We start from the raw sequence: 17,871 nt of genomic DNA on the forward strand, positions 1-17,871 counted from the left end.
TAGTAGGAGGGCAGGACACTAACCGTCCTTGTTTTTAACAAACTTTTTTTTTACAAAATAAACCGGAAAGGTTTGAGGGCAACTTATAAATATTACTTAAATAATAGAACTTTTTTCTTTACAGAATCTGGTAGTAAAAAATGTTAAAAACCAGTTTTAGCTGCTGAGATTGAAAATTAGATGGTTTAATTGCCTTTATAGTTATAAGAAATACAGCTGAATAGAGTATTTGTTTCGCTCATGTAAGAACGAGGTAGGTTCTGGTTTCATTTGTTTGTAACACGCTTATCTTCGTGTCATGCCCCGGATTTCCTAGTTACCGCAATCACCATTAAAGTAAAGGGATGGGACAAACGTTGTAGGCTTTCTAACAAAACTAGACGCGATAGTGCACTAAAAAGCATAATTAGCATCTCTTCTATCTGATTACAGATTTTTTATTCTATTTGCAATTAATTATATCTAAATAAATCCCTAAACACTTTTAAATTTGATATATTTTAAAAGAATTTAATTTTATTTTAATATTTTATAAGCCTGCAAGGTGTAGGCTATTGATTTTTATGTATTATTTGCAGTGATTATGTTAAGGCCCAATAATTATATTTACAGTTGAATATTTTTTTGTATTGTACTAGTACTTACAATTGTCGTTAAAGAATTATTATGCAGCAAAGCTCTTGTGTTAAGTTTTTAAGTCTTCATCCTAGTATCATCTTACTTGAATTATTATCCAGACCCAGCAAATTAAAGAAACTAAATTATACTTTTAGTACTGATCTTTATTAAGTTACCAAGTTGTTAACTGAATTCAAACTAAATACGGAAACCTTTTTAGTAAAGATAAAAATGTAATGTCCAGAAATTAAACATTATTATTGGATACAAAGTTTACTAATTTAGTTTGTGATAACCTTTCTGCTTTTAAGGCATTTACTTTTTTATGCTAGAGAGCTGTCTCGTAAAGTAAAATAAGTCAAGAATTTTTATCTATTATATATAAAGTCCTAATCTTTCTCTGAACTACTTCTCTTTCTAGAGTTTCTTCACAAAATTTAAAAATTAGAGGGGTTTTCCTTATACTATTATAAGTCTTCACTGAAGATTTAGCCAAAGTAGCTGAATTTAAATCACGTTATGGTAAAATAATTGGATAATATTAAGCTTTTGAAGGTAAATGGTAATTTTTAAGACGTTTATAACACCTACTGAAGAAAAGCAACCACGTAAGGTAGAAATTACCTTGTACTCACACCTTCCTTAATTGATTTTAAAAAAATATATTTACAAGCTCTTTTGTCAGTTATAAATATATATAAGAGAAACAATACTTATAATATTCTCCTTTTTAGGTTGTTGTTAAAGCAAACACGGAATACAGCAACAAGTACTTCAAAATCACGCAGCCGAAGTTTTCTAATGTTTTTTCACGTTTAAAAGGTATAAAGTAAAAAGGAAACTTTTTTGTTATTTAAATATTTTTTATCCTTTGATATTTATAAAAATAAGGCACGTTGACACGGGATAAGTACAGAATTCAACTCGTTTCTGCCGGTGAGGATGTAATTGTTGCACAGGTTCTCGTTGATGCGTAAAAAACTGTTACAATCTTTTTTTTTATTTTTAGGAAATATCTTCGATGATATTATTTAAATATTTAAAAAGCGCTTGATATTAAGGAAATGAAATAAAAAATAAAATATTCTAGTGGGCTCCTATACGACACTTCGCTTGTTGGGTTTAAAGCGTTACGAAAACTTTTAGCTGGAAGCCCCTCTCTTTTATTCTTAACACTGGTGGCAAGGGCAGCCAGAAGCAATACTTTACTCTTTTTTTTAGTTATATACTATAAAAGTATGTTCAACTTAAACTTTTTGTTAAAGTTATTAAGTATTTTTTAGTTTATAGTGTTATTTTTACTTATACTATTCAGAGTTTTGTAATATTAATTGTTATATTGTTTGAATTGTTTGGGCTCCTGCTCCGGATATGAAAACAAAATAAAACCATTTTTAATTTTTAAAATGAAAGTGTATAAGTATATCTTTATTTCTCTATTCTTGCAACAACTGAATTCAAAGCCAGTTAAAACTTTTTTTTTACTTTGTTGGGCCAAACCTAGTTTACTTAGCTTAAGCAACTTTTTTTTTTATGATAACTAATAAGGCTATAGCCCCCTTTATAACAAATTTAAGCCACATCATTAAATTAACTCGTAAACTTTGACTTAATCTCTTACGACATTTTAATAAAATTGAAGCTTACGTTAAATTTCATAGTAAATTTTTAAAATTTATAATTTTACAGGCCGAATCTTTTGAAGAGATTAATGCAGACTGGAAAATTTTGAATAAAATTCTTCCTGAAGTCTTTTCCTGTAAAAGTAAAACTGGCGAATTTACAGAGTGCCTTAAGTCAGTGCTAGCTGAGCGCGGTTAGAGCTACCAGCAAATTTTTTAAAAAATTTAATTTTAAAAGTTTTTTTTTCCATCAACTCTTAGTTTTTCATTCAGCCGAATCTTCAACGAGTTCCACAAAAGATGATGACGAACGACAAGTTTTTGAAAAAAAATTAAAAAGTTTAGCCACAGAGAAGAAAAAACACGTGCTTTAATCCTTTAATTTATAAAACTTTCGAGATTTAATTTTTTTTTATAATTAATTTAAAAAAATTTTCAGGATAGAGCTAATCTTACTTTAAATGATTTTGAAGTCTTTAGAACGTTAGGTACTGGTTCTTTTGGACGAGTTGTACTTTGCCAGGTTAAATTTTTTTGTATGTAATTTTTTGATTTTTCAATTTTGCGCTTAACAACTTTTTAATAATGATAATAAATTAAAAACAGCATAAAGAAACAAACAAATACTTTGCGTTAAAAATTATCAGGAAAGAAGTTGTAATTCAGCTTAAGCAAGTGGAGCACACCGCGAACGAAATTAATCTTTTGCGCTGTATTCAGCATCCTTTTCTCGTTAGCATTCAATACTTTTTCCAGGTGGCTATTAAATTTTAGAAATTTACAAATAACTTTTTTTTTAATTTTAATTTGGTTTAAAATTTTCTTTCATTTTTTATTAATCTTGAATTTTTTACATAGTTTATAATTATTTTTTTAGTTACATAAACTTTTAAATTTTAATTTATTTTTTTTCTCCTTAGCTTTCAACACTTTTCAAGTAGCAATTAAAACTTATATAATTTTTTTTTTTAATTTTAAAATTTTGTACAAAATTTTCTTTGATTATATATTAAATCTTGAAATTTGTCTAATTTTCTTTGATTATATATTAAATCTTGAAATTTGTCTATTGGTTTATATTTATTTGATTGGTTTTTTTGAATTTTCTAATTTCCTTATTCTCGTTAGCATTCGATATTTTTTTAAGTAGCGATTGAAGCTAGAAATTTTACTTATAATTATCTTATTAACCTTGAAATTTTTATGTATTGGTTTATAATTTTGTTTTTGTTTTTTTTTAATTTTTCTAAAATTCTTTCCTCTCTTCAGCTTTCGATATTGTTTTTCAGGTAGTGATTAATTTTAATAAATTTACTATTTTACTTTTATTATTATGAAATTTGGTGTTCAAATTTTGTTATAATTAAATTTTTTAAGTAGAAATTTTAAAAATTTGGTTTTGGATTATGTAATAAATTATATTTATATATTTATTAAATTTTGAATATTTCATTTTCAGAGTCATATTTTTCTAAGGTAGCGAATTATTTTAAAAAATTTACTTTATTAATTTCTTTAACTTAAAATTTGTCAAAAAATTTCTAAATTTTTTTCATTATAAAACTTTTAATTTTTATGAATTAAATTTTAATTTTCTTTTTTTTTCCCTTTTTCTCATTAGTATTTACTATTTCCAATAAATAGCGGTTAATTTTTAAAAAAAATTAATTATAATTACTTTCTAATCTCAAAATTTTCTATTTAATTTTACTTGCAATTACTTTTTTATTCTTGGAAGTTTATAAAACTATTCTCATTTTTTAAATCAAGATTATATTTTTTATAATTATAAAAAATTTTAAATTTTTGTAAACTTTATAGGACAACTCTTCTCTTTATCTTTGCCTTGACTTTATTAATGGAGGCGAAATGTTTACTCACATTCATAAAAACAAGTTAACTTTTACTTATAAATTATTTAATATTAAATATAGTAACTTATTAATTGTTCACTTATTAAATTTCAATTTAATTTTTAAGAATCAATGTAGAAAGTAATGTTTTCAATTATAAAATTATACTTTTTGATTTTAATTAGTGGAAGAAGTTTATAAAAAAAAGCTAAATTTCTTATTTTATAGATTAATAAATTTATCAAATTAAATTGTTATTTATTCACTAAACAATTAACATTCTAATTTTCAAGGTTAAAGTAAATTTCGATATTTCAATTATTAATTTATTTTTTATTATTATTTGTTTTTAAAAAACTTTACTTCATTATATTAAACAGTTTTTTAAGTCATTTTTTGGAAAAATTTTTCTTTTACATAAAAATCAAATAAATCTTTTTTTTCGAAAGCTTTATATATAAGTAATTAATAAATTTCCTACTTTAACTTTTATAATTTTTTTTAATAAAAAGATCTTTATTATTTTATGGTTGTTTAAGCTATTTTTATTTTTTTTAATTATTTATTTTCTTAATAATATTTCGGGGGCGATTCATTTCAAAATTTCTTTCTTTAAAAATTTTTAAAAATTTACTACTTTTTGATTTATAATAATTTCATAATTTATTTTTTTATAGATATTTTTCTCATTCGATTGCGAGATTTTTTGCGGCTGAAATTGTGTTGGCTTTGGAATATTTGGTTAAATTTTTTTCGTATTTTTTATATAACTAATTCTCTTTTTTCCTAACTCATTTTAAATTTTGTCGATGTTCAAGAAATTTACTTGGAATTGTTAATAGTTAAATTAAAAAGTTGTACTACTTTAAAGAAAAAAAAAAAATTTATTTCAATAGTTTTAAAAACTATATTCTTAAAACTGGCTATATACACTTATTTTATTGGCCAAGTGTACCTAATACTTTACCTTGATTCATTCATTTCTAACAAAGGTCACGTGTTCGTGTTATAATTTGTTTGTTATGAATTCTAAAACTTTTTATAAGATTTAGAAAATGTTACTTTTACCAATTATTATTGTTTACTTTTTGTATTAGAAAAGTTTTACGTCTACTAAAAAAAAATATTTTTATCATTTCATAATATTATATTTATTTTTTATAAATTTATATTTTCTAAAATCATAAGCTATTCGTTTTGAATATATTTATTATATTTTTAAATATACTTTGATTATTATTATACATACAAAATTGTTGTGGTTTTTCATAATAATATTATCACAAACTAAACAGTTTGATAAATAATAAAGTTTCAAACTTTTATATTAAAAGATATAGAAAGGTATACATCTTAATAATAAAACTTGAATGTTACTATTTCTTTTATTTTTAATAATTAAAATCATTTTCATAATTATTTTATAAATTTTTTATAGAAATAATATTTATTAAAAAAAAATTAATATTTTTATTTTTTATATATTTTTTGTATTATTTTAATATAAAAAAATATTCTTAATAAAATTATAGTGAAAAGTTTATATTTATTCGGTACATCATTGGTTTATGATATTCAATTATAATAATGCTGTAAACTTATTGGCTCCGTTTTATTCATGCGATTTGTGGAAATATTCCCAAGTGTAATTCCATAAAGCAAATTCATTAGTCCATATACTGTTTCAAACGCTTTTAAATTGTAAAATAATAATAAAATAAAGTTTACTAATACTTTATTGGTTGTTGCATACGCGGCTACGCATTTGATTGGTAAATGAAAACAACTTGCATTGTTACTTATCTTTTAATTTTTCTTATAAAATTTTTTGATTTTTTTATTTAATTTATTAATTTATTTAAAAAAAAATTATTGGCTTCTAATTTTCATTATTATTATAGCATAACTTGGATATTATATATAGAGACTTGAAGGTACTTTTTTTCCTTATAAAATATTTTTTTATTTTAATTTTTTATTGGCCAACTTTAAAATATAAATAGATTTTACTTATTATTATAATTACGATTGAAAATATACCATACATCTAATATTAATAGTTTTACTAATTATTATTATAATTACCATTAAAAAAGATACTGCGGAAGTTATTAGAAGAAGTGAGTGTTATTATTTTTTAAAGTAAAAGTATATAAAACACTTGCAATAGAATTTCTTCAAAACAAAGCCACGTGCTACTCTTCGTGTGCATCGCTTTTGAAAAATTTAAAGCACACGGCGAGGCGTTTTGTTTTACTTTATATTATTATAACTATTTTAATAAAAAGTTTTTATTTTTCTTTTTTATTTTATTTATGAGCGTGTAAAATATTTTTTATTATATAGGCAAGAACTTCATAAGAAGTGAAACTATTCATTTTAAAAAAAATTATTTATTAAACTTTTTATAATCTTCAGACTTTATTAAAACTTTCATATAACATTTTATATAATTATTATGAAATAAACTTTTATAAAGGGTTACCAATCCACCTATTTTGGTAATTACTAACTCTTATTTGATATTTTTAGCCAGAAAATCTTCTTATTGACTCTCAAGGCCACGTGCGTGTGACTGACTTTGGATTCGCTAAAAGAGTGAAAGATAAAACTTGGACGCTCTGCGGAACGCCAGAGTACTTGGCTCCGGAAATAATACTTTCTAAAGGTTTTATTATTTTATTATTACTACTATTATATTAATTCATTTATTCATAAAATTTTTTTATTTCTCTTTTTTTTTACTATTTTTAAATATATATAAAAGTTTTAAAAGTTTTATTAAAGGTTTGTAGTAAGTATAAAGTTTTTTTTAATATCTATTACAAGTTTTTTATTTATTTTTTTTGCTTGTTGCTATTTTCCTTTGTTTTATTTTTATTTTTCAGGCTACACGCGCTCAGTGGATTGGTGGGCCGTTGGTGTTTTGATATATGAAATGCGCTCGGGGTTACTATTATTTTTATTATTACTAATTATCATTATTATGAAAAATATAAAATAGTTAAGATTATAGTTTTTTTAAAAAGCTTTTTCATAAATTTTATTATAAAAGTAGTAAAAATTATAAAAAAAAGTTTTTATATATCAAAACATTTTTAAAATGACTATTACCTATTATTATTATTATATATAAAATGATTTTTTTGTGCTTTTTTATTATTATTATAATTATTTTTATACAATATAAAATTCTTTTTAAAACTTTTTATATATTTTTTAATATTATTTTTATGTTAACTATTTTATATTATTATTAAGATGAAGTAAAAAAGTTATTATTATTCATAAGTTTGCTTTATTATTATTATAAAAGTACAAAAATATTATTTTAATAATTTTTTATAAAAAAATTATTATTTTGAACTTTTTATATTTCTAATACAAAAACTGTTATAAATAATAATTATTAATATAAAAACTAAAAAGTTAATATTATTATTATAAAAGTAATAAAAGGATATTATTTTAATTATTTTTATATAAACTATAAGTTATTATTTTTAACAAATAAACTAACAAAGTTATATTATTGTTTTTATTGTTATTTTTTAGGGATTCGTTTTTTGTTAAGTACATCCAAAAGCGGTTTATTTTTTTCTGTACACTCATTTTCTATATAAATTTTATATTTTATTTGTTTTTTTCATGTATAAAACTTATTTATTACGAAATAATAAGTATATATTTTATAAATTTTTCCAAAGAAAAAATTTACAATAATAATTACATTCCACATCTACAAACTTTAGTCTATTAGTTGTTGGGTTTAAGCACGCGCAAACTTTCATTATTTTTTTCTATTAAAAAATCCCATTATATATATTTTAAACTCCATCGAATAATTATGACACCAATTACAAAATTTGCTTGTGAATTCAATATAAAAAAATAACCTTTTCTTATTGGCTAAAAATATTCATTATTTTTAAAGACATGCTCCATTTTATGACCCCAACCAAATGGAAATGTATAGAAAAATAGTCGACGGAAGTCTAAGTTTTCCAGTTCATTTTCTAGCAGAAGAGGTATTATTATTATTTTCTATTATTATTTATTTATCAGTAACTTTTAAAATATTGTATAAACTGTATATAAACAAGCACATTTCTGAATACTTTTTTAGTTTTTTTTATACTGCTTACTTATAGTAATAATTGTTTTATATTTAAAACAAAAACCTTTGGGTAAAAAAATATTTTAAACAATGTCTTTGGATGACTCTTGTTGGGTTATTATTATTATAATGATTAATTATATTGAAGAAAATAAAAACTTTTTACTTTTATATAATATTTTTTTTATAATTTTATTGTTATAATCATTAAAACGGCTTATTGAAGCCTTCATTATTTTTCTTTTATAAAATCTTCTATTAGTTTTAATAGTTCCATAAGTTCCTTTGAACATTCTCGGTTAAAACTATTTTGTTTATTATTGTTAAATTGTTCTACGTCCGTTTTAATCTTTAATTGTTTCGTTGAAGTAGTACTACCAACAAAAAATTAAATATAAAACGTAATAATAATTAAATAATAATAAAGTAAATATACTAAAAATAATCATAATAAAAATAAATCTTTCAATCCAATTTTTAATTTTTTTTATTTTAAACCTTGTCACGCTCTTTCCGAAAGTTTTTTGTTATTCATATTTACTATGCAATTATTTGCTATAAATATTTATATTATATTTGATTAGCTGACGAATGCATTATTTTTTATTGCAGAAATCAATTATCCAAGGATTCTTAACCTGCGACCTTACGCGCCGCCTTGGAAGCATGAAAGGGGGAGCAGAGCAAATAAAAGAGCATCCTTACTTCAAAGTTTTATATTTACTTATAAATATTTGCTATTATTTTTATAAATTCTTTTAATTTTTTTTATGATTAATAAAAAATTAATTAATTCTGCTAATTTCTGTTTTGGTGAATTATGGTAAAAGTATAATTATTTTTCTCAAGTTTAATTTTATTTTTAAATAGGAAATGAACTTCAAAGCTTTATTGAATAATAAAATTCGCTCTCCTTATATACCTCAAGTCTCTGGAGAAGACGACGATAGCCATTTTGACCAGTACGACGAAGAAGATTTATTTTGGGATGAAGAGGGAAAGGATCCTTATGAAGATATTTTCAAGCAGTTTTGAAGTTAAACTGATTTAGAAAGAAATAGAATTTCTGTTAAAAAAAATTAAAAATAAAATTTAGTAAAGTTTATTGGGTTTTAGCGGAAAAAGTAAAAACAAGTTATTAATGTTTCTTTTATGTAAAGTTAATAAAAAAACTTAACAATAGTAAAAAAAGTCCTATAAAATAGAATCTCAAAGCATAATTTTTTAACTTAATAAATTTATAATAATTTTAACAAATGTGCGAATTTTCTTCATACAAAAGATTTTAGCTTGCGACTCTCAAATTTAAAAATGTGGTAGAAAAATTGCTTTAAACTATTTTAAAAGTGTCCTGCGTGAATTTTGGTAGCTCAACTTGTTAAAGAACCTAAAAATGTAAAAGATTTACTTTATTTTTTTATACTGCAAAGTGCAATAGTTTACAGCTTAAGTTAGTTGAAATAAAAGTGTTTTTTAGTAGAATTTAAAAATACTTTTGAGTTTAATGAAAGTAGAAAAGCGGAACTTATTGTACTACTTCAGTTTTTATTTGAAATATCATGAAATAAACTTTTTTTAGGTGTTATAAAAGGGCTAACAAAAGTCTTTCAAGTGAAACTCAAAAGGTATTAAAAACTTCTAGTAGTAAAAAGTTAGGAAAAAGGTCATTAGCGTTTAATAGCAAACGTTAGCATCACTATTTTCTAGTGGTAGTATATAAAAAAGACGTATACTTTATTTAAAAATAACAGCCAATTTTGTGACTAATTTCTTTAAAAAAATTAGAAAAAAAGCTTGTGTAATCTACAAAAGTATATTTAAGTCCAGTAAGTATAAAATGTTTTTAACAAGAAAAGGTTCCATCTTGTTTTTATTTTATATTAGAATAATGTCTGCTTGTTATTTAAAACAAAAAATAATTTAATATCTTTTCGCCAGGTTGCTAGACAGAGTGTTATGCAAGCAGGCTCTTAATTCTAACAAAAAAAATGTTTAACCAAATTATGGTATTAAATGGAATATATTGTTTTTTTAGTGGAATTTTAAGATTAATTTTATTCCTTTAAAATTCTTCAAAAAAACTATTATCTAAGAAATGTTCAAAACTATTACATTAAAGTTAATTATACACTATTCTATCTTCAACGAAAAAAATTACACAGTATTCGTAATACTCTCGTATAGTGCACTTAGAGACCTACAATTTCTCTAAAAATAACCATAAAAACAACTAGAACTAATTGTGAACTCGTTTAAATGGGATTCTGAAAAGATTTCAGTGAACCTTGTGTTAAAATATTTTATTTTAATACTAATAAAAAAAGTATTAATATATTGTTCAAAGATGAAGCCTATAAGATGAACTTCATAAGTCGAAAACGGCCATATATTAAAAAAAAACTTTTAGTTGTGTAATCCTTTATTTAATAAATGCACGCCCAATGCAATTTAATTTTGTTTACATTTTTACAACAAACGCATCTCTTCCACCGCCGTAGAAGAGTACCGTGCTAGCCGCCGACGTCGTTTAAAAGATAACTTGGTCAAAAAATTGGAGACACGGAAGCACGTGTTTTTCCACTGAATACCCAAATTAACAAGCCACTCTTGCAGAGTAGATTTGGCACGACCTACTGGGCGTTCCAAGTTAGGCTTTTGGTAGCTCTTTAGTAACAGTGAAGATCCTATTACAGTGAGCGATGAAAGTATCATGGCAAGCGTAGCCAAAACGGGATTCAAGGCTATCCCGAAAGGTGCCAGCAGCCCTAATAATAATTTAAAGAGTATGCCATTGATGATTAGCTCTGTAAAATTTAAAACCGGATGCAACGGGCACAGCAATGAAATTATACATGACCGCAAAAACAAAATTGTAGCGAATCCGGCGCACCGTCTTTGTCGAGATATCGATAGCGTAGATAATGCCTGCGAGAGAGGCGGTGGTTAGCACAATCTGGGCGGCCTCCACCGTCATATAAGTGCCCTACAATTCCAAATAACAGGTATGCAGGGCAAAATATGAAGCTAAATAAGGGTGTACGCTTGCAACGGCTATTCCCAAGTCGGCCTGCGCGAGGGCAGGAGAGTCGTTCAGTCCGTCACCAACCATCCCCACCACTTCCCCGGCTTCCTGCATTGCTTTAACTATCGCTAACTTTCGGCTCGGGAGGCACTCGTAATAAGTCTTCTGGCGGGGTATGCCGAGCTCACTAGCCTGAGTGCCACTACAGTACCGCGTTGGTGGGGGGAAACAAAGTTTAAACCACTTACAATTCGGAGAGCGGCCGTCTGGTTGTCGCCTGTCAGAAGACAAACTTGAATGTTCATATTCTGCAATGTTTTAATCACCAGCTGATAATGATAGAAAAAATGTTTACTCATTATTTATAAAAAAAATTATGTCACTCGGACTTTGGCTTCGGGTTTCACTTGATCCACCAGCGTTATAAGTCCGGCTATATCGTTGTCTATTGCTACCAGGGAAGTTATGAAGCCGTTATCTTGATACTTTTTGACTTTTTCGGATACATCCTGTGAAATTTGATACACATTATAATAATTATAATCTGTGGGTTGGTATAAAAAAAACTTCTTCAGACGTAGCAAAGTTTTTAATCCAAGCGAAACTGCCTATGCGAAGTGTCCTTTGGCCAACCACACAACTCAGCCCTTCTCCAGGAAAGCAGAGGGGGTCTTGGGTTATTACGGCTGTCTCGTCATCGGACATTGACATTGTATCTGACCATTCAGTAAGCGTTATTTTTATTATCCTGTCGAAGGCAACAAGCATGAACTTGCGTAGCTAAGTATAGACTTGGCGAGAACGTGGTTGGAGTTTTCTTCGGCGAGTCGTACAAGTTTTAAAAATTGTTTCTGGTTCATACCATTGAACACTACTATCTACCAATGAGCTCTCGAAAAGTAAATGCCCACCAATAAGTTAGTGATCCAATGATAAGCGTACCTCGCACACACGTGGGAGGCCCTCCGTTACTGTGCCGGTCTTATCAAAGCACAATGTCGTTACTCGATTGGCACCTTCTAGCGCCTCTCCACCTAATCACGTGCACAAAAGATAATGTTTTATAAATTGTAAGGAAGACAAGATGGAAAGTTCGACCTTTTATTAGTATGCCGTTTTCCGCCCCCACCCCAACCCCCACTGCGACGGCAGTTGGAGCTGCTAAGCCAAGGGCGCAGGGGCAAGCAACAACTAGGACCTCTCAAACTCATTAGTGGTCATGTGAAACTCGCTTATTAACCAAGCTTACGGAGATGGCGAATTGGAGAGAGTAACGGAAACTGGAGGAACCAAAGGGGATAGCGGCAAGGCCATTGTTGCAAAGAAAAAACCACACTAAAAAAGTGGCCAGAGAAAGCCCAATGATGCAGGGAACAAAGTATCCCGCAATGCTTAGTAAAAAGTTAGGGGGAAAAATTATATAGTATGCAAAAATAATACTGATCAGCCAAGCGCTGGATGGGTGCTTTAGAGGCTTGAGCCTCCTTTACTAACTTCACTATTCGTCCTAAAGCAGAGTGGTCTCCGACATTAGTAACTTTCAAATGGACCACTCCCAGTTGGTTTAGCGTCCCGCTAATTACAAGCTGCCAATCAGAAATTACATTAGATATAAAAAGGAAACGGTTTTTACCCAAACACGAAGTCCCCAACATTTTTCACAATAGGAGAACTTTCGCCGGTTATCAAAGACTCATCCACGGAACTGCAGCCAAAGACAACCGTGCCGTCTGCCGGTATCTACCTCATAAAAAAAATATTTTAAGCTCGTATACTCCCCAGTAAAAGTTTCTTTAAAAGAGCGCATAATAAAAATAGTTACAATTCCTTTAAAAAATATTAATGAAAAAAATGTGAATCTATTAACGACACCGCCTTTTATCTGAAAAACTGAAAAACATACGTAAGTTTACAATATTTTCTTTAAGTTTACTGAACTGCGCAGGAAAAATAGTAAGACGCATACCTGCTCCCCAGGAAGAACTTTCAAGAGGTCGCCACGCTGCACTAAACCAATAGAAATTGATTTTTCAGTGTTATGAATTAATAAGCGGGCGTTAATTGGCTGAGAGTTCATTAATTTTTTTGCGGCATCAGATGCCTGAGCTTTTAAGGCGATGCATTAAAAATTATGCAGTAAATGCAGTTGTAGGGTAAACAATAATATTATATAAAGTTTTTAAATTTATATAAAGGCGCAATTGACAAGAAAAACTATGAAATTAAAAAAATATTCTTTTAACTCTATTTGTGGCTGTTTATAAACACGCTTATGATTGGTGAAATATACAACCATGTGTGTGACGCCCTTTTCATAAAAATATAAACACCTTTTGCTGCACACTCAAGCCAGCGGCCAAGCGTAGTAAAAGTAAACAACATGACAGACATTTCAAAGAAAACTTTTTCTGTCCCCTTTCCTTATATAGTAATCATAAAATAATGGCAAACTATTTTAATTTAAAAAAACCATAAAAATACTGAATAGAACGGTCCAACAGGACACTGCCGCTGAATATAAATAAGCCACGAGCGAGCCGGTAGCAATGAGAACATCCATATTAGCGCGGCCGTGCTTAAGCGAGTTGTATGCAGAAAAAAAAACATTTTTTCCAGCGACGACCTGCGCCAACGAAGTAATAAGGATATGAAATTCACGTGAAATAATGAACTGTCCACCATAACAATGGTTGCAAAGGCCCAAATGAGCATGTTCATAAGAGAAATTCCGCTTATCGGTTCAATCATTAAAAAGTGGTAGAGTACAGCAATGCGGGAAAAAAGGTGCATAAGCAAAAAAGTCTATATAAAAAAAAAAATTATAATAAAAGTTTTTATATAAAAAGGGCACTAATGCAGTCTTATTTTCAGTATTATATATTTAATGTAACCAAATTTTTTACTAAGAATGATAATATTTACCCAAAAAAAGATATTTCATATACTTTAGAATGTAATCATTTAGAAAAGTACTCAATTTTATTTTTTTTATAAAAAATAATGAACAGACCTCTACAGATAACAAAAAAAAGTACCTCACAGTATTAATATTTATTCATAAGAAAATTATAAACAGTAAAAAATATATATACAAACTAAAAAGGAACCGAACTGGAATAAAAAAGGCAACGCTGATTAAAAAAGAGCGCCTCCATATAATGATCTCTGAGTCAGTAGAAGAAGTCTCTCCGTTTGCCTCAACACGTGCTCTGTAGCCTATAAGATGCCAAAAACTTAACAGTGGTAACCCCCACACGTTTCCAATAGGACAATAGTCAATGTCATTATTATTATTACTATTACTATTATTATTATAATTATTATTATCACTATTATTATTATAAACACTATTAAAAATACACAACATTCATTAAAAAAAGACCCCAGCTTTCCAAAAGATCTACGATATCGCGCGGACCGAGCAGTTCTTCGTCAAAGCGCACGTGGCCTTTGCAACTTGGATAAAAAAGAGTCACTTCGCTTATGCCCTCCACATTCTTCAAAAGTTTTTCAATGCTTTTATTATTTATTATTATTATTATTATTATTATTATTATTATTATTATTATTATTATTATTATTATTATTATTATTATTATTATTATTATTATTATTATTATTATGCTTACGCAGTAATACAGTTAGCATCAATTACGTCAAGGAGAGAAAAGTTTAGAACTCCAGCGCTGTTTTCCCTTATAAGTTCGACTCCAAAGCCAAGATTCCTTATAAGTTTGCAAAGCTCTGCTTCTTTTATAAATTTCTCGTTATACCAAACCTTTAAAAAAAATTAAAGTAAAAAATATATAAATAAGCTTTTTAATAAGTGAAATTTTAATATAAAAATCGTAGAGAGAAAAACTTTAAAAATTTTTATAATAAACTTTATGCATAAAAAGAAATTTAAAATGAAATTGAAACGTAAAATCTTTTTAATCTTTAAATTATAAACAGTTATTTAAAAAAAGTTATAAAGAAAATATTTGGAGTCTACTACTTTAAATGAATTATAAATTTTAAAGTAATTAATTTTTTTGAAAATTTTTTTTATCCAAGTAAAATTAATTGTCCAAAAGACGTAAATCTTATAAGTTATAATAATTTATATATTAAATTTTTAAAAAAAAAATTAACAAAACAAAGAATAATCAACAGCATTACGAAATTTAAAAATTGTGACAAAGAAATTCTCAATTTTAGTATTTAAAATTAAATTTATTTAGATTAACACTTACAAATATTTAGAAACACAAGTTTAAAAGACTTTAATAATAATAAATAGTATTATCATAATAAAGTGTGCCCCCAAAATAGCTGGAATTTAAAAAAAGAGTTACACTTTTCTATTAACTTATTAGTAATACATAAAAAAATAATACTAAAATAAAAATTTCAAAAATTAAAAAATTGAAAATTTAAAAATTTCTTTTGCATTTTTAAATTAAAACTGTACGAATCAAAATTTTAATAATTATCTTTAAGAATTATTTTTAATTTTCCTTTTATAAAAAGTTTTATATCCGACTCATTGTTATTATCAAAGTAATTATTGTTGTTATATAAATAATATAAATAATACTGTTAAAAAAATTAAAACTTAAAAAAGTATAAAAAATATAAAAAAAGGAAGAAAAAAAATAAAACATAATTTTCCAAAAGAAAAGTAGTTAAAAAGAAATTGAAAAATAAAGTTATCAAATATAATATCATAATTATATAAATAATAATGTAATTTTTTAAAAAAACTTCAGCATTTCCAGAAAGAAGATTCACGCGAATGTCATAAATTGAGATGTTATTCTTTAAAGTTTTTTCTATAGTTCCTACGCAGGAGGCACAGCTCATTCCTATTTTGATATTAATAATAGTTTATATATAAATTGAAAACATTCTTAAACATTTTTAAAGAGTCGTAATTTAAGAAATGAAAAGATCAATCTTGCTTTATTAGTAGTATATTTTTTAAGTTTCATTATTCTACATTTATATAACTTATTTTAATTAAAATTTTAAACATTTTTCGAATAATTGTTAGCATTATGAACTCGTGAATAGAAAGCTTTTAAATTAATTAACTAATTATAATAAAGTAATAATTATAAAGGAGTATAAACATATAATCACGATGATTATTTTATTAAAAATTATTATTTAATCCAATTATTAAAAATAAAAATCTTTTAAAATAACCTTTTTTTGCTAATCAATTCCATAATTAATTTATAAATATTAAAAATTACTTAATTCCTTATTTACAGAAACTTTTATAATAACTAGCTCTTTATAATATACTATAATCATAATATACAAATCAGGTAAAAAAATAAAAGATTCACATTTTTTTTGGTAATATACAATTAATTTTACTTAATAATATTAATAAAGTTTAGTATGAGCACGGCTTTACGCAGTACAGAAGAACCTGAAATAAGTAAACTGCATTTTTTAATTGGACCAGCAGTTATGAGAACCCCATTTGAATTAGAGGGGGAACCTTTAAATAGTAGAACATTATCGTTTTAGATTGAATGGTTTATATAAAAGTATAGTATAAAATTAAATAAAAAACCTTGTGCCAATAATAACTTTTTTTGTAAAGGTTCTTTATCAAGTAAAAGATTCTGCGGATTTCCTGATTTATGAAAGAGAGAAAAAATTAATAAAAAGCAACGTAATTATTAATTAAACTTATCTTAAATACCTGTAACTGGGGAGGAAAAGGGGATTGCTGTACACTCCATTATTATTTGTAACTTGAAATTAACAAGCTAAAGGAAAAAAAAAAAATTATTTAAATGAAAGAAATAGCACTACTGAAGTGTAAATAAAATTTTAAGGCTAGTTTACTTAAAAGCTTTTTTTTGTAAAAATAAATAGTAGGGATCGAAAGTAAAAAGGTTAAAAAATTATTGAGGATGTCTACTATCTACTACAAATTAAAACGTAACCTAAAAAATTTTCTCTGAGACAAATTTAAGTTTAGCACTCAAAAGCTTTATTTAACCCACGATATGCAGCTTTAGTCAAGGTTATAAAGCTTAACTAAAATTTTATATTTTATTTTAAAAACTTCGTAGATTTGTTAGTCAATTTATTCTTAAACATTATGAAACCTTGAATACTTATACGTTATTGGTCCTTCTTTTTTCGTGAAGATATAGTAATAATAACTATATACCCTTCTATTAACTCTATTTAAATTGGAGCGTTGTCAAAAAGCTTCTTTACAAAACTACTATTCATACTCTGTGGAATGAAAAAAATAAATGCGTTAGGTAGGAGCGTTATTTTAATTGATAAAACTTTTATAGGCTCTCTATATGGTAACATGGAAACATTCCGAGGGTAAAAGTTACTTGCGCGGTTTTTAACGTACAAAATAACCGTTTTATAGTGCCACATTGATCATGTAGTTACTAAATTTTATAAAGGAATGTAATATTCACAAAAGGTTTAGCCCCGAAGTAACTATAAATTTTTGTTAAGAGTGTAATAATCACGGGAAGTAATTGATTGCTTGTTTTATTTATTTATTTTTATAGTTAGGTACTTTCTTTACTGTAACAAAAAAGCAAGTATATTACTTCGCGTATAGCCACACAAGTTTTATAAATATTATACATAATGCTTTCAAGTAAC

The 17,871-nt window shown here is 26.0% G+C and overlaps 2 protein-coding genes across 3 annotated transcripts; one reads left to right on the plus strand and one right to left on the minus strand.

The window, feature by feature from the left end:
* Nucleotides 1-2,673: 2,673 nt before the first annotated feature.
* On the plus strand, nt 2,674-9,245 carry LOC135121030 (cAMP-dependent protein kinase catalytic subunit 1-like; the record flags this gene model as incomplete). The annotated part of the gene is made up of 10 exons (XM_064045339.1): nt 2,674-2,763; nt 2,847-2,996; nt 4,062-4,135; nt 4,771-4,834; nt 5,995-6,027; nt 6,626-6,761; nt 6,982-7,042; nt 8,028-8,121; nt 8,823-8,921; nt 9,081-9,245. Coding segments are annotated over 10 exons (966 nt in total), but the record flags the coding sequence as incomplete, so codon positions are not given.
* Nucleotides 9,246-10,639: 1,394 nt separating this feature from the next.
* Nucleotides 10,640-16,996, minus strand: LOC135121020 (copper-transporting ATPase 2-like). Of its 2 annotated transcripts, XM_064045331.1 has the most exons (24): nt 16,934-16,996; nt 16,802-16,864; nt 16,655-16,726; nt 15,979-16,079; nt 14,862-15,010; nt 14,615-14,748; nt 14,345-14,448; nt 13,912-14,034; nt 13,714-13,855; nt 13,563-13,652; nt 13,199-13,338; nt 12,866-12,972; nt 12,673-12,807; nt 12,482-12,623; nt 12,331-12,430; nt 12,175-12,266; nt 12,005-12,110; nt 11,800-11,948; nt 11,622-11,741; nt 11,481-11,561; nt 11,251-11,424; nt 11,031-11,193; nt 10,902-10,975; nt 10,686-10,840 (listed from the first exon to the last, which is right to left on the minus strand). In XM_064045331.1, exons 1-24 carry the CDS (start codon nt 16,971-16,973, stop codon nt 10,754-10,756), a joined length of 2,688 nt encoding a protein of 895 aa, XP_063901401.1. In that variant the 5' UTR covers nt 16,974-16,996; the 3' UTR covers nt 10,686-10,753. The 2 variants fall into 2 exon arrangements, with proteins under 2 accessions (XP_063901400.1, XP_063901401.1); XM_064045330.1 differs by having other exon boundaries at nt 10,640-10,975.
* Nucleotides 16,997-17,871: the final 875 nt, after the last annotated feature.

Source organism: Zophobas morio, unplaced genomic scaffold (genome assembly GCF_036711695.1).
Source record: "Zophobas morio isolate AGI-343-1 ecotype UQ-CSIRO unplaced genomic scaffold, CSIRO_AGI_Zmor_V1 ptg000478l, whole genome shotgun sequence".
NCBI lineage: Eukaryota > Metazoa > Arthropoda > Insecta > Coleoptera > Tenebrionidae > Zophobas > Zophobas morio.